The sequence below is a fragment of the Acinonyx jubatus genome, chromosome C1 (assembly GCF_027475565.1).
Source record: "Acinonyx jubatus isolate Ajub_Pintada_27869175 chromosome C1, VMU_Ajub_asm_v1.0, whole genome shotgun sequence".
NCBI lineage: Eukaryota > Metazoa > Chordata > Mammalia > Carnivora > Felidae > Acinonyx > Acinonyx jubatus.
Window position 1 is genome coordinate 179,460,393 of NC_069381.1, and position 24,149 is coordinate 179,484,541.

Here is a 24,149-nt window from a genome sequence, read left to right on the forward strand (position 1 = left end):
TGATTTATGACTGTTGATATTGACCTTGATCAACTGGCTGAGGTAGTGTTTGTCAGGTTTCTTCACTGTGAAGTTACTCTTCTCCCCCACCTGCATTCTGTGCTGTTTTCTTTGGAAGGAAGTTATAATGAGTGTTCCCACATTTAAGGGTAGAGTCTTTAATTATTTGGAATTCTTCATGGAATATTTGTTTCTTCATTTATAAATTATTCAATCATTTACATATCAGTATGAACTTATTTTATATTTTGTGTTGTAATTTGATGCTACCTTATTTATTTTGCTCAAATTGTTCTAGCTTTGGCCATCGGAGCTCTTTCAGTTGGTTCCGGTATTCTTTTAACATACTCCCATCTTTGGAACGTTTTTTTTAAGTGCTTCCTTACTTTCAAGCACTACAAGATGTTTCAGGCTTCTCTTGATAATTTCTTAGAATCAGTCATTTCTCCAAGGAGCAGGGCTAATGTTTCAAATATGTTTTATATCTTAACTAAGGGCCTTAGCTTAGGACAGGTCAAAGTCAGTGAGGAAACATTAGTTTACTAGCATGTATGTGTACAACCATCACTCCACCCAAACTGTGTGTGACTGGTTAGAAAAACTCTGTACATGTTCTCCAGCCACAAAACTATTGGCATTCCTGCTTGGTTCCAAGATTCAGACAGCCTGTTATCTTCATTCCTCCTTAAACATTGTTATGAGTGATACAACAGACAGGTTAATTGCAGATGAGAGCAAACAAACCCAAACATTTTAGCTCCAAATCATCAGTAGTATTGTGTGAGGAAGAGACTCTGATGATATAGACATTGCCTTTTGAACCAATGCGTGCACACCCCAGGGTACACAATGTCGGTTCAAGGAATAGGCAAAATTGAAGTGCTATCTCCCTGGATCATCAAATTTCTTCAATAGTTGGGGGAGTAAGGGACCAGTTGTTATTAAAGCTAATGAGGGAAAATTCCTATTTTCAAATTAAAAACAAGTTTGATGATATATGAAAGTTTTACTTAGAACTAAATTAAGCAAACAAATAATTTTGTTTCGCAGGGCTGGCTTCAAGTGACAATTCTATACTTGGAGGGTCCTCTATCATGGTCATTTGGTGGTATATTAAAAAAATTTTTTTTTAATTTCTAATGTTTATTTTTAAGAGAGAGGGGGCGAGAGGGGCAGAGAGAGTGGGAGACAGAATCCGAAGCAGGCTCCAGGCTCTAAGCTGTCAGCACAGAGCCCAATGTGGGGCTTGAACTCACGGACGGCAAGATCATGACCTGAGCCGAAGTTGGACATTTAACTGACTGAGCCATCCAAGTGACCCACATTTAAAATTTTTTGACATGGCTTCTTAACTGGAACTGGAGTAATGGAAATTATCAATAATTGGTGAGTAGTTCTTTAGTCAACAATTAAAGATCGTTTCTTTTGTTTTGTTCTGGGAAGCCATTCAGTGGAGAATGAAATTGCTCCCAGGGGAAAGGTATAGCCCCTCATTTCATCCTCAGAAAAAGAAATGCTGATCTGGACTGGTCAGGTTCAGGGACCCAGATTTGGGTCTTGTTGTCTTTTGGTATTTCATCACTTGAAATTTCTCTTGCATTTCCAGGCCATTAGTTTGGAAGATAAGGGTTGCTGCTGAAACCTCCGTCATGTTTGGCCATCTTGTTTTGGGGCTTTCCTATTTTTCTGGACTCACCCCTTTTTTCTGGACTATTTCCATTCCGGGTTCTTTGCCTTGAGAAGCTGAAGAGTGGGCAATCTGGATGAGCTCCAGAGTCATGTATTACATATCCAGATTCATATATCAACAGGCTGGCTTTCCCTTCCTGGAACTTGCCTTTCCTTCTAAGTAAGACATAATTAAGATTAATCAAGCTGTGAATGGGAGTGTAAGAAGACACAGGTGTAGGAAGCCTTTTGACCTCCTTTGGTCTCTTTAGAGTTGACTCCACTTACTGCAAAAAATGTCTTTCATATGTTTTAATCTAGTTCACAGATTGCATTGGACATTGAGGGGAAAGCCTCATAGTAATAAAAAGTAGGTCTTTAGTTGGCCTTGATTTTAGGGTTTAATTTGGAGATGGAAGCAGGGAGAGGGATGTGTTGGTAATGTCATGACAAAGTTGAAGGATTTGATTTAGAATGTATTTTCCAATGCCAGCTGAATACCAACTAGACAGGAATTATTACGTTATTTGGTATAGCAAGAAGTAGTATTTTATAACTATATAAATGGTCATTATATATATATATATATATATCTGACTATATCTGACTATATATATATATATACATATATATATATATATGTATATATATATATACAGTTCCAATGATTTATGCTTTGGAAAATTGCTTGTTTTTCCTTTCTAAAGGAACAATCAGTGAATAAAAATCTTTTGAGAGAACCTATAATAATGGGGAAAATGAAATGTGTGAAGCTCATTTCTATCAATGTAAACATTTTATCTTTATCAGATGTTCTCATTTTTTTTAATGTTTATTTAGTTTTGAGACAGAGACAGAGAATGAGCGGGGGAGGACCAGAGAGAGAGAGAGGGAGACACAGCATCTGAAGCAGGCTCCAGGCTCTGAGCTGTCAGCCCAGAGCCCAACACGGGGCTCGAACTCACAAACTGTGAGATCATGATCTGAGCCAAAGTTGAATGCTTAACTGACTGAGCCACCCAGGTGCCCCCAGAAATTCTCATTTCAATTGTTGTTATTCCAAAATTTACTTTGGTTGACAAATGTTATACTGGTCAACCTAGTATCTATAGAAGGAAGTACCCATTTAGAAGGGGGAGAAAAGCCATTAATAGGTTAACATTTTTGATCAATACAGTGAAGTATGTAGAAAAAATCTTTTCTCCTCCTTGATAAAGAGGTTAAATGCTTTGTAGTTAAAGGATGAAATTTAAAAAAGTACCAAGGAAGAATTCACAGGAGCAATTAGTAGGATGGGGGAAATTATGCATTATTAAAACATTCACTAACTAAATGGGTTTTATGTTTTAATACAAGAATATAATGAAGGCAGATAAATGTATCATGATAAAAGCACATTGAGGTCAAATGTTATAGATGGAATAATATGACACAAAAACCAGGAAGTCGGTGCCATGAACACAATCTCTTGCTCTTCCCTTTCACTAATGACTTGAAACATTAGTCATTATAAAGGATGAGCCTTTGCTTTAACTGCTTTCATGTGGTGTATGAAATTTATTTTTAGTCTAAAATATAGAATGAAGAGTTTAATGACACATCTGTTCCATGAAATCTTGACAAGGATGTTCTTAACTCATACAAATTAACACAGGTCTTTTTCAGAAAGATTGGTAAGCACAGATCATTTTCAAATACATCCTTTAGTGACTATTTGGCCTCACATAGAGCTGCTTTTCTCCTTTCCCCATCTCTTCCTGTCAACTACTTGTCTTAGTAATATTTTATTTGTTTGGTCAGTTCATTTACACTACAAATCAAGTATAATAGATAATGATATTGTTTAAATTGGTTAAATGAAGAGTCCAAACTGGTTGGACCTGCAAGACAAATTCAACCTACAGGCATTATTTGCGTTGATTCACCCAGTATAAAAAGATCTAGAATTATCACATAAAAATTAGATTTCTGGGTTTCTCTTGATAAATCTGAAGATCTTTCAACACTGGACTTAAATTTTATGTGACTAGAGCTGGAGTAAAATATTAGAATGCCGTCTTTGGGTAAATCCAATCACTCTCTGTTGCTTACATCCAGCCAGTTTCACTCATGCAATACCTAACTGATCCCTGGAGGCTTGTGAATATGTGACCCCTGGATTAGATTGGTAGTGGTGGTGGGAGTGGTGGTATGCATATGTGTTTATAAAACAAGCGCTCAACCAAGACGGCTTAACAAATAGTCTCAGCCCATGTGAGTTAAGAGACTATGATTTGTATTAATTCATTTCTTCAACATTATTTGATGGGGCTATCAAATACTGAAACATTCTTTTAGGGATAAACAAAATGGATTCCTAATTATAAATATCATGAAGAGAACTTTCTGGATCCACAAAGCTGCATACTAATCCCACAAGACCTTTATCCCTACTTTGTTCTCTTTCCTTTTGAGTTTTTTCTTTCCCAAATGTATCACAGAGAAGTCATAATCTATTTTTTTAAAGAAGATTTATTTTGGATTAAGTGATTTCATGATGCAACATGGTTTTAAACAAAAATAGAGATCAGTATGAAAATAAAACAAATTGTACACATTAAAATATCTTTCCCTCAAAGCATTTTGGAATCATAAAAAAATACAACACAAAAGTCAGGGGTTCAGGTGAGGATAAGAATACAAACTTTCCAGAAAACAAACACCTAGACTACATTTCAAAGTCCCAGGCTCCATTTAATACCACCCACAAATCATTTCAAGGATGTCAACAATCTGCATTATTAGCTTTGAAAAAAATAGATGAAATTTAAATATAAGGTGAAATGAGAGCTGTATGGTCTTAATGCCAGTACTAAATACCTCCCATTGTTATTCTGTATTTAAAGTCACATTGAATGAATATGCAGCTTAAATTAACTCAACAAAAATAGAAACATAGCTATTAACTGGGATACATGGTATAGTAGATACATGGGTAGAGTTGGTGAAAAGAAATGATAAGGCTTAAAAAAATACATCACCTGTGCTCTACTGAAATCTTAGAAATAAATATGTTTCTTTTTACAGAGCCTTAATATTAAAAAGTAAGCATTATTATAAAATTAGATTAATACTTTCAGTAAGAGGCAAGAGAGATGCATGTATTTTTATTTATTTATTTTGGAATGCCTGCATCCCTATTATAAAAACATGTAATCTTATGCACTTTCCAATATGTTAACAGCTTCAAATTTTACTTACGATATCATATAAAGAAAAATAGGTTGTAATAACAGCTTTTAGAGCTTTAGGGTCCTAAAAGAACACTCAGTTCTGTGTGTTTCCTGGTTAGTCCTTCCAAGGTATCTCTTGAACATTATCCATCCTTTTTTACAGAAGGTGTAGTAACCAGAAGTTTACTGACGGTTCCTTACCTGCATCAGTAATAGCTGATTCAGTTTGAATCATACAACATACCTATCAACACTCCTCAGGGTTGTAATATCCTAAAAGAAAATTAGATAGAAAGATATCACCTGCCCAAGGCCACTAGACATAAAAATCACATATATAAACATAATTTCTCTGTGTTCCCCAAATACCATACAACTAGGGCCTGCCAATTCTACCAAACTGTGCCATCATGAAAGCCAAATAAACTAGCTAGCAGATTAAATCTAAGCAAGTGTATTTTCAGTCTTGATTAACTTCCTGAAAAATTGGAAACACTGATTAGGTCTCCATTTACAATTCAGCAACCTAATTCTTAGGATTTTGCTTTCTGGGTTAACAGGGAACATTTAAGTCACCACTAGAAACCATGAAAATGTCCCAAAAGCTATTCTAATGTCAAAGAATGTCTGAAAAACAAATTAAGCAAAATAAATGTCTAACTACACCGTTTCTTTTACTTACATAGAAAGCTCAATAATATCAGTAATAATTCTGAAGATAAATAAAATCCACGACATAATTTAATGCCCAATTGTCAAATTTCCTGATTCAGCTATGGTTAGCTTTAATACTTTGGGGCTAAATTCTGTTTTGCAATACAGAGGATGTTATCGATCTACTCAAGTGATACAATGAGGGTTATTTCCCACCAGGCAGATTATCAAGCAGTGCCCTTACTAGGCAGCATTCTTTTTTATTCTTCCCCCCCACCCCAAAGTCAGAAACCAAATTGAAGTACATGTTCCTACCCCCACCAGCAGGTCCTGAGATGATCTTTCCAACCCTTGTTGTATCTTTCCCTCTATTACGGTCCTGTCTTAATCATCGCTGCACCCCCGGCCCGGCTTGCCGTGATAAGGGTAGCACACACACACTCATTATATCCTTTGTGCCAGCTCCTTGGAATGCAGCTACCACTTCTGAGTCTTGACAGTTGGTCAACAGTTAGCATTACATTCTGGCAGGGGTGGGGAACACAACCGCTGGACTTCTCTTTTCTACTTTTTGTTTTTATTACGCTTCTAGTGGACCGCTGTTGGCCTTAAGCCAAAATTTAGACAGCTTAATATTTCTGGCATTCGTTTGTTTCCGTGTTAGATAAACAAGTCTATCTGGAAAACACAATTGAACTAGAAAGGTAACACGTTTTTCAAAATTAGAATCTGATTAAAAGTGACATGCTCATTAATTTCAACTCAAGTTTTATGGTTACAAGTAAGGTGTCTGAGATCTAGAGTGTTTTTAGTCATCCACTAAAGCAGATAAGAGGAGCACAATAAGGCCTAAAGCTCAGACCCAGTTTGGAGATTCGGTCACATTCTTTATTTGCATGTTTTTACTATGCAGGGTTATGGGTATCTTTTAATGATGGTGGATCATCATTTTGCCTGCCTTGGGAATTTCCCCAAGAGGGTTAAGTTGGAAAGATTTTCAGATTCTTTATTATAAGATGTTTGCTTTAGTTAGAAGTGGTCAAGTTATAAATACAATTTGTGCAGAAAGAAAGAAAAAAGTGAATAAACGTGAAAAGGACAGAGAGGAAAAGAGAATCTGCAGGGGTTCCTTCATCCACATCACAGGAACCTAACTACCAGAGCTCTGGATCCATCTTCATTAAGAATTGAAAAATAAAGTAAAACTCTTGATTAAAGTGGTTGTTTCAAACCTTATCGTGCTTCCAAATTATATTCTAGAGAACTGAACTGTACTATAGAAATCCACCAAAAGTCATCCCATTTTGCATGGTTTGAAATTTCGTGTAACAAATAGTAAAATGCAAATATTAAGTCCATGAGGAGTTTTTTCTGTGAATACACTAATTTCTTCCACGGGCTTTTTAGAAGGTGTCACATTTTAAGAACGTTTGTTTGAAGAAATGAGAATCTGGGCAGATGAAGCATCTTGCAAAATTCACTGATAGTGGAATACGTTGGAAGAAACGTTAGCCTCCACATTTCTTGAAGTGAAGCCTAGAATTGCAACTGTAAAGTGTTGAAATGGATCTTACGAGCCATCCATGAAAACCAGTGTCAACCCAGCGGGGATTGATACCTTCTCCCCCACAAAGTACATGAGGAGCAAAAGAAGATGCACGTGACAGCATTTTGAAACCTTAAAGCACCACACACACACAGTCTAACATTACTGTTAACCATTTGAAGGCCAGTTCTAGCACTTCTGATTGTTATGCAGGTGAGAGGTGTTCCTTCATTGATTATAGAATGTCCATTAAATTATAAACATAACATAGGCTAGAAAATTGTGACCATGCTTCTTGAACCAAGATCTATTCATTTTTGTGCACAATATCAATGTTTTGACCCCAGAAGTGAGTTGGGCTCAAGGACAGGTGAAAGGAAACGGAGGGAAATGACTGGATTTAATTTTGGCATTTCTTTGATAATCTGAAGATCCTTGAGTTGCTCCTTCATGGTTCGGCTCCCGCCTGCACACTGTAAACCCTCGTGGGTAAATGTACCCTGGGCCTCCACACTTGACCAGTATTGACACACTATTACATGCTCTTAGTTACTATTTATGTGACTTTTATTTTCAGCCACAGTATCTCCCATGTATGAAGCCTTCATTGGATCTCCCAGATGGAACAACTGTTCTCTCCTCGTTCCTTGATTGTAAAACATGACAAATTTTATTAAAAATACTTTTTTTTAAAACCTTGGTGTCTACTCCACTAGACTGTGAGCTTCTCAAGGGCAGATTTTTGAATCCTACATCTCTATCATCAAACATAGTGGTTGGCACAGAGTGGAGGCCAAGAGTGCGCCTCTTGCTTCATCTAAGAGACGTTCTACAAACATACGTGATGCATCATGACTGTCTTTTATAGAAGACAGCAGAGTGTAAGCATCACTCCTGAGTTTCTTAAAGAAAACGAGACCATACAGCCAAGTCATCTAGGCTCAGAGTCCAAAAGAAAATATTTATGGGTATTTCTGTTTGTAGCAGATGCTACAGTCCAATTTATTCTGTAGAAACGTTATTTAATATTTTCACAGTTATTATTGGATTTTTTTGTTTTACTGATTATGAATAGTAGATCAGTTATAATAGTGTTCTGGTATATTAAGTATGTCTTCGATAATTCCCAATTCTGAGAACAGTAGCAACAGCAGATGATTATCCTGTTATTTGGGAAGACGTTAGATGCCTTAACAAGGAATATATTTGTTAGAAATAATTAAAGAGATACATTTTATTTCAAACTTCTTTTACCTAATAATGTGGAACATGATAGCAGAGTGTCACAAACCAAAATGAAAGCTAACATGGTCTATTTTTGAAAGAAATGTAACTTTTTATACCAGCTGCTTAGAGAATGCCAGCTCTGAACCATCTTATATACCATCAAAGATGTTTTTTTTTTGAAAAAGTATGTTACACTATTTTTCCTTATAATGAAAAAAATACAAACAAGTAAAAATAGTTTGCAAATTAAATATATACTTATATTCATGATCAGTAAACACAAGCTAACATTTCCAATTAAAATTTTTTTCTCTTCCCTTTTTTCCTGGTCTAATTATAGTACACAGATAAATCTTCCTTTCTTATCTCCAGATTTCTGTAACCTTCTGGGGGAACATTTCCCCATGCTATAGTACCTGTCTTTAGTTCAGGATCGCAGCATGAGTGGTATTCCTCTTGAGGGTCTCAATGGTAAACATAGCTTAACCAACAGGAGAGCAATTAGTTCTTACAAACCATCTGTGAAAACCATGCATCTGACTCTATAAAATACAAGATTGCCAACATCCCATAATAAGAATTCCATGGCTACTTATAATTCTCAAAGAGGTGTCTGGGCAGTGCCTGTAAAACCACAGGCTGGCAAACCAAATGTGAATCCAATGCTTTTATTATCCACTATTTAACTTCACTCTATTGAAGAACTCACTCTGATTAGTTACGGCCAGAAGTCAAGAAATAAACAGTGATGTGAAATAACCCCAAAAGCAATAAAAATGAAGAACATCGTCTGATAAAACTAAGCAGAAATAACATTAGTGATATCATGCAGTTTCTGAGAGACCATAGAAAAATTGTTTCTTAATATTGATAAGAAAATTATGCATCAGTGAAAATGCAGGCTTAGAAATATAGTGCTGAGAGTTTCAATTTGTGATGTCTTCACTGATGAGGGAAAATGGAATTCTTATTACTAAAGAGAGCTGATCTCTTGGGTGTTGCTGATGGCTCTCTAAACGATCTTAGTGTTTAATGATGCTGTACAAATAAAAAGCAGTGGGGGAAATACGAAATATCTGTATTAAATGCCATCCTGTAAAGTATTTGATGGATGGAAGAAGTCTAATGCATTTTAAATAAATGCATATCATACTATCACATATAGTGAGTCTTAAAAAATTATTACTTAGATGCACAGTCCTTGTAGTGGTAGACATGGCACTGTGAAGGAAGTTTGATTTAGAAGCTATTTTCTATTTACTTGTCAAGTGATGGAGTTGCTGTTAGTCATATTGTAATGTCCCTTCAACTTTGGTACATTCAGTGCAAAATATTTCGGGGAATTTTTTTTGTACCTTTATAAAAATAAAAGGCCCTTTTGTTCCCTTGAGAGTGCTTAAAAGGATACGTACTAGCATGATGCCCGAGTAAGCATGGAACATGAAAATGGAACAGGTGATACATACAGAACAGGTAGGTTCTTATATACATCTTAAAGAACATAAATATAATGAACCTATGAAAAATAAACAGAACTCACTGTGTATTTTTTCCTGATATGCTGTGATTAATTGCTAGTTATTTTTAAATTGTTTTCATGCATTATAAAGCATAAAATCTGTCATTAGTTTTTCATTGTAGAACAGTTTGTCTTCAGCCATAATTACACACATACCACTTTGCATATACATTGTCACAGACCACCTTATTGCAAATCTTTAAAGTTACCTCCTGTTGACTTGGTTTCATTTTCACTTGTGTCCCATGAAAGCTGAAACCTATGGTGCACACCATGCAGGCACTCATAGCAAGAAAATGAATATTCTGCTATAACGTAGGGCTTAAATGAATGTACTTTTAGGAAATATATTTGTTTTTATTATATTATTTAACTTGAGCTAATTTGGAGATTGGGCCAAGTGCTGCCAGTTGGGCTTGAACCGCATTCAAAGGTAAGTTTCAAGATTCTCCCGAGTCCCTGAAAGTTACCACGGAGCTGATCGTGTACAGGTTCATCTTTGTCTTGGAACATAATACAAATGGAAAAAAGTTTGGCAGTCAACAACTGTTGATTGAAAGACTGTTGGGTAGTTCCCTGGGCATCAAGCTCACCCAAATCCTTCCAAGAGGACTCATCACCACTATCCGGACCCCATTGTGACAGAGCATGTGTTCCTGGAAAATAATAGCACTCAGCTTGACTCTAGTGGAAGCATACTCTTGAAACTTCCAACATTCAGTAATTCTTCTAGACAGCAGCTTCTGAAATTGCCTGTCCATACAGAGCCTGGCATCGTTCTTCCAGGTCACTCAAGTCCAAAGGTACTTGTTTCTTCAACTGCTGTCAAGAGTTTTTCATAAAGCATGGAGAATGATGGGTACGGGGGGAGATCCAGACGGTTGAAACAAGTGTGAGCTCTGCAAACAGAAGCAGCAGTACAAAGATTAACGTGCTTTGAACGAAATGAGATTGGTGTGTGTGGGTGTGTGTATGTGTGTGTGCGTGCACACGCATGTGTTCATGCTCGTCTTTCATATTCAGATTGTTTGTTGCCAATTTTCACACTTATTTTTTGGAGAAACTGTGAAAACATTTGAATTTCTAAAGAGGAATGGGATATTTAAAAAATATTTTCTTTGTTTTCACAACCATTTAAAATCCACATTACATACATATTGCTTTGTTTAGTTGTCTAAGAACTGCAAAGACAAGTTTGATTTTTTGCATCTCTTTTGATGTTATACTTTTTTTCTAAGTTTTTAGTTGAATTCCAGTTAGTGAACATACAGTGTAATATAAGTTTCAGGTGTACAATTTAGAGATTCAACACTTACACAGACATGAATGTAAGTTCTTGCAAAGTAATTCATTTTCAGAGTTTGATTTTGCACGGATGTCTCAGAAAATCTAGGGTTTTACATTCTGTCATTTTGTTGGGCACAGAAGAGCACTGAGTATCTCTGAAGACTGGCTTAGAGTCTTGGGGAAATTCCCTGGCTGGATTTTCCTGCCGAGGTCAGTAGACCATTGTTACTTCTTCCAATCCTGTGCTATAATCTGTTTTCTCCTAACTCACAGTACAAAATCACGGCCATTTAAATCATTACATTAAGTATTCTTTTTTAGAAATACCTCCCCATTTGCCAAGATAGGAAAAAAATATGCTTTCCTGTTATTTGCACCTGAATCACAATAAAAAATAGACAGTCTCCAAATAGTACATCTTATCAGGAAAAAAATCTGCACTTTTGACATGGAATAGGAAGCATTTTATTCTGAATGTACAACAGCTTCTTTGTGGGGGCTAAACAACGTTGACTAAAAAAAACTGCTCCCAAATTCATATGTAATTTTAGGAGTTATAATTAGTGATGGACTATTTTTACGAAGTTACATGTTTAAATTTTCACTCTCATAAATCACTTTAACCCTTAAGACGTAAATATAATTACATTCCTAGATGCAGTTTAGTGCCATGGAAGGATGAGAAGTTTGAAGTTGAACAGACCGGGGTTTGAATTCTAGATCTACCACCCAGCTGTGTGATTTGGAGTTATTAAAACTCCCTGAGACTCCATTTCTCACCTATAAAATGAGAATAATATCATTTGTCTCAGAAGGATCCAAAGAATTAAATGAAGAATTAAAGAATTAAATCAAGTAACAGAAGCGTGTTTAATATCATGCCTGGCTCACACTGTTTGACCAATAAATAAGGGATGTATTGTTAGCTACATTTCATTACCATCAAAAAGATTTGCTCTAGTTGCCTTCATTAAATTGCCAAAAGATAATCATGACTCATGGAAATGACAAAATAACAAAGAGATAATCAAGCAGGTGTCTGGCCACGTGCCCTTTTAGACCAGGAATGCAAAGGGGCTCAATTATAAGAATATCAGTTTTAGGACAGAGATATGGTACTGGCTCAGAGTTTATGACTCTTGTTATTACAAATGCTAGATATATGGGGGGAAGTCATCTAATTAATCTTTGTACCCAAACACGTTTTTAACATAACAAACTATTTCAGAATTGCATTTAATATAATTCTTGTTAATGTAGTTCTTGTTGTATCTCCCTTACACTGGAACCTCAACTTGGAGGCCTCAAGGAAGATGTTTAGCTTTTTTTTTTAATGTTTTATTTATTTTTGAGAGAGAGAGGGGGGGGGGGGAGGAGAGGGAGAGAGAGAGAGAGAGAGAGAGAGAGAGAGAGAGAGAATGAGCTGGGCAGGGGCAGAGAGAGAGGGAGACAGAATCCACAAAGCAGACTCCAGGCTCTGAGCTGTCAGCACAGAGCCCGATGTGGGGCTCGAACCCATGAACCACGAGATCATGACCAGAGCCGAAGTTGGGTACTCAACCAACTGAGCCACCCAGGCGTCCCGAAGACGTTTAACTTAAAAAAAATTAAACTAGCATACTAAAAGATAGTCCTAGAATGGTTTAAAAGATAGTCCTAGGATAGTCCTGTGTACCAGTATAGAATTATTCAATGAAGACTTTATCTCTGTTCTAGGGAAATGAGAAGAAGCAGAGAAGTAAAATATGTTTTGAATATAATTATATGCCGGGCTTTGTATTTAGATGAATAACACTGATTATCCCATTAGACTAAAAGATAATGCTTCATTAAATGAAATATAAAATTTTTCATTTCTTTGGTGACCGACATGGCTGAGCATCTTTCTCCAAGTTAGCTTGCTTGTGACATTTCCTATTTTGTGACCTACATGTTCATCTCCTTGGCCTGTTTATCTTGTCAAGTGTTCTTTTTTTTTTTTGAGAGAGAGAGAGAGAGAGAGAGAGAGAGAGGGAGGAAGGGAAAGAGGGAAGGAGAGAGAGAGAGAGAGAGAGGGAGGGAGGGAAAGAGGGAAGGAAAGAGAGAGAGAAAGAGAGAGGGAAGGAGAGAGAGAGAATGAGCAGAAGAGCAGCAGAAAGAGGGGAAGAGAGAGAATCCCAAGCAGGCTCTGCACCTGCCCCCACCCGGGGCTCCATCTCATGAACTGTGATATCACAACCTGAGCCGAGTCAGATGCTCAACTGATTGAGCCACCCAGGCATCTGGTATTAGCCAATTTTAAGTGCAGTTCTGTAGCATTAAGTACATCGACAGTGTTTTGCAACTATCACTACCACCCATCTCTGAAACTTTAAAATCTTTCCAAGCTGAAACTATACTATTGAACACCAACTCCAATCCTCTCTTACCCCTGCAACCACAACTCTATTTTCTATGTATTTCACTATAGTAGGTACCTTTTGTCACTGGAATCATTGTCCCTTATGATGGGCTTATTTCACTGAGCATAATAATGTCTTCCAGGCCCATATTATAGCATGGATCAGAACTTCCTTTTTTTTTTTTTTTGAGGTTGAATAATACTCCATTGCAGGTATATACTGCATTTTGTTAATCCATTCATTCACTGATGGACAAGGGTTGTTTCCATCTTTTAGCTATTAAAAAAAAATGTTGTTATGTACACTGGTGTGCAAGTATCTTGTCAAGTCCCTGCTTTTAATTCTTTTTGTGTATATACCCAGGAATGGAACTGCTGGATCATATAGCAATTCTATTGTAAATTTTTTTTAATTAAAAAAAAATTCTTTTAAAATGTTTATTTATTGTTGAGAGAGAGAGGGAGAGAGAGAGGCAGAGAGAGACAGAGAGAGAGGTCAAGCAGGGAGGGGAAGAGAAAGAGGGAGACACAGAATCCAAAGCAGGCTCCAGGCTCTGAGCTGTCAGCACAGAGCCCAACACAGGGCTGGAACTCACAAACCATGAAATCATGACCTGAGCCGAAGTCAGAAGCTCAACTGACTGAGTCACCCAGGTGCCCCTCTATTGTAAATTTTTTTTAAGAACTGCCATACTGTTTTCCACAATGGCTACATCATTCTACATTCCTATCAGCAGTGAACAAGGGTTCCAATTTGTGTACATCCTTATCAATATTTATTACTATTATTATTTTTATAACAGCCATCCTCTGAGTGTGAAGTCCATTTTGTCATCTATAGCTTTAGGACTTCTTATTGATTGGCATAAACAGTACAAAATAAAGAGATTAACTCTTGTATTATCTCCGGCTAATCTCTTCAGCCATTCACTTTTTAATTTAGTTATGCCTTTTATTTACAGAACAATGTAAACCTGGTTCTTTGTTATCCATTTTTGATACATTGTCATTCTGTCTTCGGTGTATTGATAAGAAGGATGTTGAAAAAGTGATCATTATTGCTTACACCTAGTAGGAGTTGTTTGTTGTCTATGCTTTTCTTTTGGTAGTGCTGGTATATTAAAGAGTGCTATAGATCAACTTTGGGGACAACTTTTCTCAAAAGAGTAGCTCATAGTTGTAATCTTGAATAGATATGTGTGAACTCATTTTCATGAATTGAGTCATTTTGGGTGAATTAGGAAATAAAAATAGTTCAAGATGACCCATTTGCTAGCTAAGCAATAATCCCTAATTAATGGTTTATTTGCTTAGGACAGGGCATGACTATCGGTGTAATTTATCACACCCTAGTTAAGCCTGTTCCTTCCCTCTTGACACCAAATATTTTCCCTTAACTAGAGGCTAGTTTTAGCTAATTAAGAATTAACAGAATGGTCACATACATAGGAATAGGGATTCATAAATAGTAATGTTTAAAGTCCCCAGTTAAGTTCTTGCACATACTTAATTGCAGAATTTTAATTCACTGTGGGTCTGTGGCAGGCAAATTCTAAGATGACTCACCATGACCCAAGCCTTTGTATAATCCCCATCTTTCGAGCATGAGTGGGATTTGTAACTTGCAATCCATGGAATATGGCATAGGTGAAGGTATACTGCAGATGTAATTAAAGCCAGGAGTTGATTTTAGGTTAAACAAAAGGGTGATTATCCTGGGTTGGCCTGACCTAATTAGGTGAGACCTTTAAAAAAGCATCAGGGGCCCCCGGGTGCCTCAGTCGGTTAAGCGTCCGACTTCAGCTCAGGTCACGATCTCACGATCTGTGAGTTCGAGCCCCGTGTCGGGCTCTGGGCTGATGGCTCAGAGCCTGGAGCCTGCTTCCGATTCTGTGTCTCCCTCTCTCTCTGCCCCTCCCCTGTTCATGCTCTGTCTCTCTCTGTCTCAAAAATAAATAAACGTTAAAAAAAAATAAAAATAAAAATAAAAATAAAAAAGCATCAGGGAGGTCAGAGACTCTCAATGTTGCTGGATTTAAAGAAGTCACCTGCCATGCATTCTATAGCTACAATTTTGCCAACAGCCTAAAAGAGCTTGGAAGCAGGTCCAGTTGAGCCTCCAGATGAGAATGCATTCCAGCCAATACCCTGATTTCAGTCTTGTGAGATGCTGAGCAGAAGACCCAGCTAAGCCTTGCGTGAACTCCTGATCCGCAGAAAGTGATATAATTGTGTGTTGGTTTAAGGTGCTAAGTTTGTGCTAATCGGTGATGCAGCAATAGAAAATGACTGCAGGTCTCAAGGTAGTAGAACAGTCCAAGGAAAGGAGGTAAGTGTGATGAATGTAATACAGTAGAATCACCCTATCAAGGATAGGCAGGGGGCACAGCTGAGAGTAAACAGATGTCCTTCCACTCCCCTGGTATCTGAGCAGAGAACAGGAACTCGGCATGTCTCTCTCTCTGCAGTTTCTGTAGTATCTTTGCAGATACTATGGTATCTTATCCAGTAAATCTATAAGTCTGAATGGTTTTTTTACGCCTGAGTACTCTTCTCTCTAAAGACTCAGATCTCAACACAAAGGGAAGGACTGGACAACTTTTTTTGATCCTCTTCAGTCATAAGACACAATCACCATTACTGATCCATAATCTAAGATGATCACTGCTTCCGAAATTATATCTAGTTGTATAACATATGGTTACCATAAAAGAACTTTCCCTCTGAATAAACTAAATAGCTTCTCTAGAAAATGCTTCACGAGGATGGAAAGTATATATACTGTGGATGGGGAAACTTCAGAAAGATTAAGTGGTTTTCCCAAGGTCAAAGTTGAGTCAGTGGCCAAATCAAAAATAGGACCCCAACCTAGGGGAAGTCCAAGATGAAACCAAAAGCAGGAATGTTCATGGGCTCTGTTCTTTCATTTTTTGAAGTCTGAGTGTTAATTTTATCCTACTCCTGACTGTGAACTGTTAGTTCACAGACCACATACATTAGAGGACATCCTACTTGAACATCATATTAGATTACATACATTTTGATGACAAGGCTTAGTCAAATGAAGCTTCAAATATTTTTTAAAGGAATGACTCAAACACAATATGCAGTAGCTCTGGGGAAAATGGTCTGCATTAGGTCAGTCCAGAAAACCTTGGGAGATACCGGGGGATTTTTAGGCTCAGTTCAAACCATCAGTCCTATCTCAGGCTTACCAGAAAGCAGAGGTACGTTAAGGGACACATTGAAGTGCATCAGAATCACCCAAGAAGCCTGTTTACCTCGGAGATTTTTGGCTCCACCCCCTAAGATTCTAATTCAGAAAGTTTAGGGTGGGCCTAGGGATCCGTATTTTAACAATCACTACAAGTGAGTCCGATGCAGGTGGTCTCCACTACTGGACAGACATCAAGTGGATGAGAAATAAGATATCGACATTGGCTATCTACATCAGCATTTTGTATGCCTGCAAAAATTTCAAAACTCCTTATAAACAAGACAGCATTACTAATAAGGAAATTGAGGAATAGTGTGGTTAAATAAATTGCCCAATATTTACCATCAACCTGCAGTATGAGCCAAGAAGAGGAAAAGCAAAACAAAACAAAACACAATCCTCTGAGGCTTTTCACACTCCTCCCTCTCCCGCCCTATTCCATGTCCTAAGAAAACTCTAGCAGAGAATAACAGGAGGGCTCTTAGACTATGTTGACATTGGCAGCAAAAGCACATCCAGTTATTCAGTCTCAATAAAAGGACATTTCTCAAATCTTTCAAAGCCAGCTACACTAAGGCTATAATGAGTTTACCTCATTTTAATCTATGCAGCCAACCACTCAAGGAGGGCAGGTCTGAACCCATCTTTGGGAAATCGTGCAGCCATCAATATAAAGAAGATTTAAAGCCCTCCAGACATCTGGTATGACTTAATCTCTTGGTGCTTTCTGTATTCTTCAAACGTTAACCAGGTCACATGCTTACTCTCTCTTCTTTCCTATAGATAGACAAGTCAATTATCTAAATCCAGTGAGCCCAAAGTATCACAATCCCCTCTAAATTTTCACAGTAAATTAATGAATTTCTCCTCTCTCTCTCTCTCTTTCACTGTGTGTGTGTGTGTGTGTGTGTGTACTTATTAATTGATTCCCCATTTTCCCAGAACTGATTTTTTGGTAGCTTTAGGACTCAAAATGTAAGACAAATAAGAAATTACAAACAGGATTTTAAATTAAAAGAGAAAACAAGGGACAGAGAGAGAGGGAGAAAGAGAAGGAGAAAATCATGGATCTCATTTTATCAAGTAGGTGTAGTCCTAGAAACAAAATATATTTGAATCTAATAAATCCTTTGTACTTGCATTATTATTTAGAAAGTGCTTTACTCATACTCTCTTTTTTCCAATTGGCAGTGGTGCATAATCCTTCAGATTTGTCTCCTTATTCCTATTCCCACCTCTTTATCAAGTAATTAATAAGTCAAAAGCAGACACAGGCATTCTGGAAAATTCCTAAGGAACCTTGGAATATATTACTTGTTAATGTCTAGATTCCTTTGAAAATGTGAGTATTCCTGACCTAAATTACCTTTCAAGGCCACATTTTGCCTCTGTGAGTGTCCACAGGCTTTCCCCTAAGGGAATCAGGTGTGCCTGCAGTTCTGGTTGTCAGGGCTGCTGGGGGCAGGGCCAGAGTGGGCCTGTAGTTGGGCTGTGGAGTACGCAAAGGGGGGTTTCCTCCAGGCTTTCCGGGGCCTCTAATTCAGGGCTCAATGACTCTTCAGGCAGCATCCAAGGCTGTTTCCCTGTAAAACCTCTTATACTATTTCTCCCCATGAAGATGCCATATTCTGAAAGCTTGTCCTCCCCACACAAAGTACCATGATGAATAAAGATTTTTCAATTTACACAACATTTCATTTATTCCTTCATTCACTGAACAATTACTTACTGAGTTCCTACTGCATGCCAGGCATTGACCTGTCCCCTGGTAGATGAGGAAGTTAAGTCTGGCCTCTGCCCACAAGGAGAATTTACAACCTGGCATCAAAATATGCAAGCAAATCGGAGGCCCTAAAGCTTGTGCCATCTGTGCTCTGCACTAGGGGATCTGGCTGGGTGAGTGGGCACTAAAATCCAGCCTACCTTTGCCTATGCTCACCAAACCATGAGCCCTAACTCAGGGCTGCATTTCTCCACAAGGCTACAAGACACAGTTGTCTAATTAATCCAAAAGATCCAGATGAGCTATTAGTGGCCCTGCACACAAACAATTTTAATACAAGGAGTTGCAAGTCTGCTCCGCAGAGTCAGGAAAGGCTTTAAGTGGATACTGTTTGTGCCAAGCCTTGAAGGATTTGTAGGTGTATAGGGTTTTTCTGGATAAACAACAAGGAGAAGGATGTTCTTAGCAGACTGCCCGGAAGTATGGGGAAACAATGCATCATCAGGAAACTCGAGAAGTAAAAGTACTTGAGTGACAGTGGCCAAGACTAGACCATAAGCCAGTTGGGGAGGCAGGACCACATCAGGAAGTGAGGTGTGTTCATGCAAAGACCTTTCCCATTTATTCCATAGAGGAAAGGTAGCCGGTGACTAAGTATGGGGAGTAAGATGGCAGAGGTACCATTAAACAAAGCAGGAAATATAGGAAATGGGTGGGGGAATAGACGATGAGTTCAGAGCTTGTAATCAGCATGAAAATTCAAAGTTACCAATCACACAGAATGATAAAATTCAATTAAAGTAATCCAGTGATTGTTTTGTTAGCCTAGATAGATTTATAAACACAAATAAAGGTAAAACTTGTTAGGATTTTTAAAATATTCATAATTTCTGTAATATCCCCATTAATATCTTCTTAGACCATGAGATTTAGAACAGGAATTCCTGCTAAGACTAGTTCACAAATATTTGTGTAATCCATGGTGACACAGAATAATCCCTGACCTTCACCAGGTGTTCAATAAACGTGAATCAAGGGAAGGGAATTCTGGCCTTTACTACCCCCACTACTCATTTGTCATATCCCATCTGGTGGCCAATGATGTTGGTTACCTGTTCATTTAAATGTCTATTACTTCCTTCACTGTTAAGGTCCACATGGACAGAGATCAATTTATATCTACCACAAGGTTTTGCATACAATAAATGCATAATGAGTATCAAAAGGCTTTTTTAGAGGAAGTCTCTCTGCTAATAATGCCTTCCAAAGTTTCAATAGGACACCTTGGTTAAAATGTACCTGGATTTATAAATACAGTGTGGAATGTCCCCATAGTGGGGATTCCTGCATCTGGGGATGATTGGCGGAAGAAACTTCAACCTATGCACTGTGAGCTTCTTCACCTGTAAATGAAGAAGACTACATACTTGTTAAATGTAAGAATTTAAAGCTGTAGAAGAAAACTCAGTAGGGAACAGTTCCAGGACGAAAACTCTTGGAAGTCCAAACAAAATATAAATATCCTGAGTGGATATAGCATATTTCTTGCCCACCCAAAGATATACCATGCCAGCTCTGAGGGCTAGATATTAGGAACAACAGTAATAATGGCTAAATCTAGGGGCACCTGGTGGTGAAGTCATCTAAGTGTCCGACTCTTGGTTTTGGCTCCGGTCATTATATCATGGTTCATGAGATTGAGTCCCACATTGTGCTCCATGCTGACAGCACGAGGCCTGCTTGGGCTTCTTTCTCTCCCTGTCTCTCTGCCCCTCCCCTGCTCTCTCTCTCTCAAAATAAATAAACTTCAAAAAAAATAATGGCTACATTTATTGAATGATGTAGTAGGCCTCATTTTAAGCACTTTGCATGTGTTACCTCAGTTCATCCTCAAGACAACTTTGTGATGTAATTACTGGTATGTATCTCAATTGTTCAGATGAGGATACAGAGATACAAAAGTGACTCTGGCATATCGCATCTGGAGTAGTCCATAGTCATACCCTAAGTTTAAGAATTCACTAAGAACAGGGCGCCTGGGTGGCTCAGTCGGCTAAGCGTCCGACTTCGGCTCAGGTCATGATCTCACAGTCCATGAGTTCGAGGCCCGTGTCGGGCTCTGTGCTGACGGCTCCGAGCCTGGACCCTGTTTCGGATTTTGTGTCTCCCTCTCTCTCTGCCCGTCCCCTGCTCATGCTCTGTCTCTCTCTGTCTCAAAAATAAATAAAAACATTTTTAAAAATTTATTAAAAAAAAAAAGAATTCACTAAGAACAATATTCACTGAGTGCAAATTATATGCCAGGACTCAGCACTATAGGCAAAGCCACATTCAATTCCAACAAGGTCCTTGTTCTCACGGGCTAATATCCTAGAGGGAGAGACAGACAATCAACAAGTAAACCAATAACTAAACATAATGATTAAGTTGGGGTATGTCTAATGAAGGAAATAAAGTGTGACAGAGTGACAGGTGCACTGGGGGCACTAGCCTGGAGGGGCTTTCTGAGGAGAACAAGAATTTCTTGGCCTTTTTGTTGTTTTTGTTTTTGTTTTTTGGTAAATGTTTTCATAAGAATAAAAAGCAGAGTTTTAAAAATGAAAAAAGTTGTATCTTTAAAAAATATTTTTATTTTTTAAAGTTCTAGTCCACTAGAGAAACTGTCTCCCTGAGACACCCATTTCATAATTAATTCTTGCTTATTTCTTAATTTGGGTCAGCATTTCATTCATAATAATCTCCAGACACAGCCATTTTCAAAACGCTTCCCCCCCTTCAAAAAACCCACTACCCCTCCATCATTATTGCAGCTCTCCAAATCCTTTGTCCCATCATCCTACTTGGCAAGAACCTTCAGAGATGAACACATAAACTCCATACCATGCTGGGAGAGAGGATTTGCCCTGCATTTTCCAGGCTGGCATGTTAGCATCCTGTCTTTCAGAATGTTTCAGAGCAATTGCCATAAAGTGAATTGACTGTCTCGTAAGTACATCAGAGCACCAGGGGATAGGAAATCTACAGAAACTCAAAATACAGAACTAACTACCAACCGCAGAGCAGAGGAAGTGCAGTAATGTGTTCAGGCTATAAGCCTTTGCGGAGACACCCGTCTGCCTCCATCATTATTTATCATCTGTGTCTCTAGTTACTTCATTACCACAAGAGAGAAAAAAAGAACCATGGACTCAACTTGTACTGGCTTCAGAAACAACCTTATATACTTTAATACACTTTTTGGCTCACAATGTAAGTAGTGCTACCACAAAGTGAGACTAGGAAATCTGAGAAAATAAGACTCAAATTTGCTTGCTTGAAAGGTTGAAAAGCCCTCCATCATCTGTGTCTAGAAAAGCTAAGATGCCCTCCCGTTTGCCAGAACTGCCCATCCTCATTCTGTACAGCCACTTCCAGCTCTCTAGGCTACAGCCTCTCATTTCTGAATGAGATGATGCCAGAATTTTTTTTTAAATTTTTTTACATTTATTTATTTTTGAGAAACAGAGTGAGACAAAGCGTGAGCAGGGGAGGGGCAGAGAGAGAAGGAGACACAGAATCTGAAGCAGGCTCCAGGCTCTGAGCAAGTGGTCAGCACAGAGCCTGACGTGGGACTCGAACTCACAAACTGTGAGATCATGACCTGAGCCGAAGTCGGACGCTGAACCGACTGAGCCACCCAGGTGCCCCATGCCAGACTTCTTATAGAATACATTTTGTAAGTAAGAAGAACACCCATCCATTTTGTCTCCAGTCAAAAGAGAGGTCCTACTTTACAGGTTAAACACTGTCTCACTAACAGGAAAAAGAAATACATTGGGGTTGACCAGCATGAGACAGACCAGATCTTCAGTTCTGCAACTTAAACCTATCAGGAAATAGCTGGAAAAATGGCTTCAGTATATCCGTTTCAATGATAGGAGAAATTGTCATATAGAACAATCTCTTCAGACTACAGACAATCTTACAGATCTTTTTTTAACATTTAAGCAACACCCCACATTTCAAAGGATGACGCCAATGTTATCAGTCAAAAAAATCACTTCTGAAAAAATATATGGTCGTACATTGAAGTTCTTCTTGTTATATTTTTCCTCCAAGTGTACTTTCTCTGAGGAGCACATCTTCATAGTTATAGCAGTATGGTGGGCTTACGGAAGAGTCAGAATCAAGGGATAAAAAGAACAAAGGAAAGCTACTCTCTCTAAGGACTTTCAAATGCATTATCTTACTCACTTGTCACATCCTCTTTGAGCAGGGCATTGTTGTCCCTATTCTGCAGAGATGGATCAGGCCTCTTGCTTCGGAGCAGAAAGCCAGTATATCCTTGCGCTATGATCTGCACGCATGCCTCTCCAATAGATAAGCTCACTACCTGTGGAGCAGAATGGCTGAACAGCTATTTCTCCCTATCAGATCTAAAACGTTAGAGCCTGTTATAGACAAGATACGAAAGTAGTCTGCTTGCCTGACGTGCTTCATATATCATCTGTATTTATGCATTTTTATAATCTGGGTAAAACTAGGAATCTAGAACCAACCTTAGGTCATAATGAAGAAAGGAAGAAACAACGTCTGTTGCCCAACTGTGTGTACGCAACGGTAATGGAGAACACCATCACTTATAATGAGTCAGCACACAAACTTCCTGGAACTCTCAGGGGGAAGTAGAAAGTGAACCAGCCTGACTCCCAAGATTTTCAGAAACCTCTCACTATAAGTTTTTGTTCAACCAAACCTAATATACCACCCTCTCCCTGGCCTTTTGCACATCAAGTGATCTTCTAGGTCCCAGAGTTAGCTGGTGGCAGAGGCAGGACTAGAACCCAGATCTTCTAACTCCCAACGCTGTGCTCCTTCCAATACACTACTGCCTGATATATTTTACAGATGATGGTGACAGAAATCATAATGGCAGCCACTACTAACTACTCAAGGCCAGGGTCAGCAGTAAATGTTTTACATGAATGATTGCATTGAATCCTCAGAATTACTGACCTACAAAGTATATAAGGAAACAGAGGCTCAGAAAAATTAAGCAACTTCTCCAAGACTCAACTGCAGGTAAGCGACAGAGCTGGAACGCAGCCCAGTCTCTCTGAAGCTAGGTCTCAGGTCTACATCAAATTACCTTTCTCTGCTTACCATGTTTGGTGAAAATTGCAGTGATTAAATGTGAACAACTTATATATCTGCTTATTATTACAGTTTATTCCATCTACTTTACAAAAATAAATCTTTATAAAAAATAGATTTCAAGAGTAAAGTGGCACAATTAATCTGCCATTTCCTGCCTCCTTGATGCTAATCCTTGAGTTTTTCAGAAGGGTGCAAAGCCTTAATCAGACAGTGTGAATCTGTTTTTGAGATACAAATATGTGTTTAAGGTGGGGGTGGGGGAGGGATGATTCAGGTATAAAGAAAATATTTCTTTAAATAATGAAATTACAGTCTCCCAAATCTGGAACATCAGGTATGCTGGCTAATACTTAGGGGTTTGGATGTAGTGCCTCTGTTCACAGATTGAAATATACTGAGGGTGACTGAGGAGGCTTACGCCGGCCCTGAGCTTGCACTGCTCATTGCCGTCTGTATCTGTATTTTCAGTGCCCCTCTTGTCATGTGTTGATGCTTAGAAAATAATTATTAAGAAACAGTGTCTTGCAATCGCTAGGAAGAAAGTCTCGTTAACAGGTTTCTCAAAGTTACTTGTACTTAA

At 38.2% G+C, this 24,149-nt stretch overlaps 1 protein-coding gene across 5 annotated transcripts in view; it reads right to left on the minus strand.

The window, feature by feature from the left end:
* Window positions 1-4,146: 4,146 nt before the first annotated feature.
* The window catches only part of HECW2 (HECT, C2 and WW domain containing E3 ubiquitin protein ligase 2), a 369,305-nt gene continuing 349,302 nt past the window's right edge, over window positions 4,147-24,149 (minus strand). For all 5 annotated transcript variants that reach the window (XM_027054227.2, XM_027054211.2, XM_027054201.2 and 2 more), the window contains one exon: window positions 4,147-10,725. In XM_027054227.2, coding sequence (XP_026910028.1) covers window positions 10,614-10,725 — 112 coding nt within the window. In that variant the 3' untranslated portion in view covers window positions 4,147-10,613. The remainder of the gene's footprint in view (window positions 10,726-24,149) is intronic.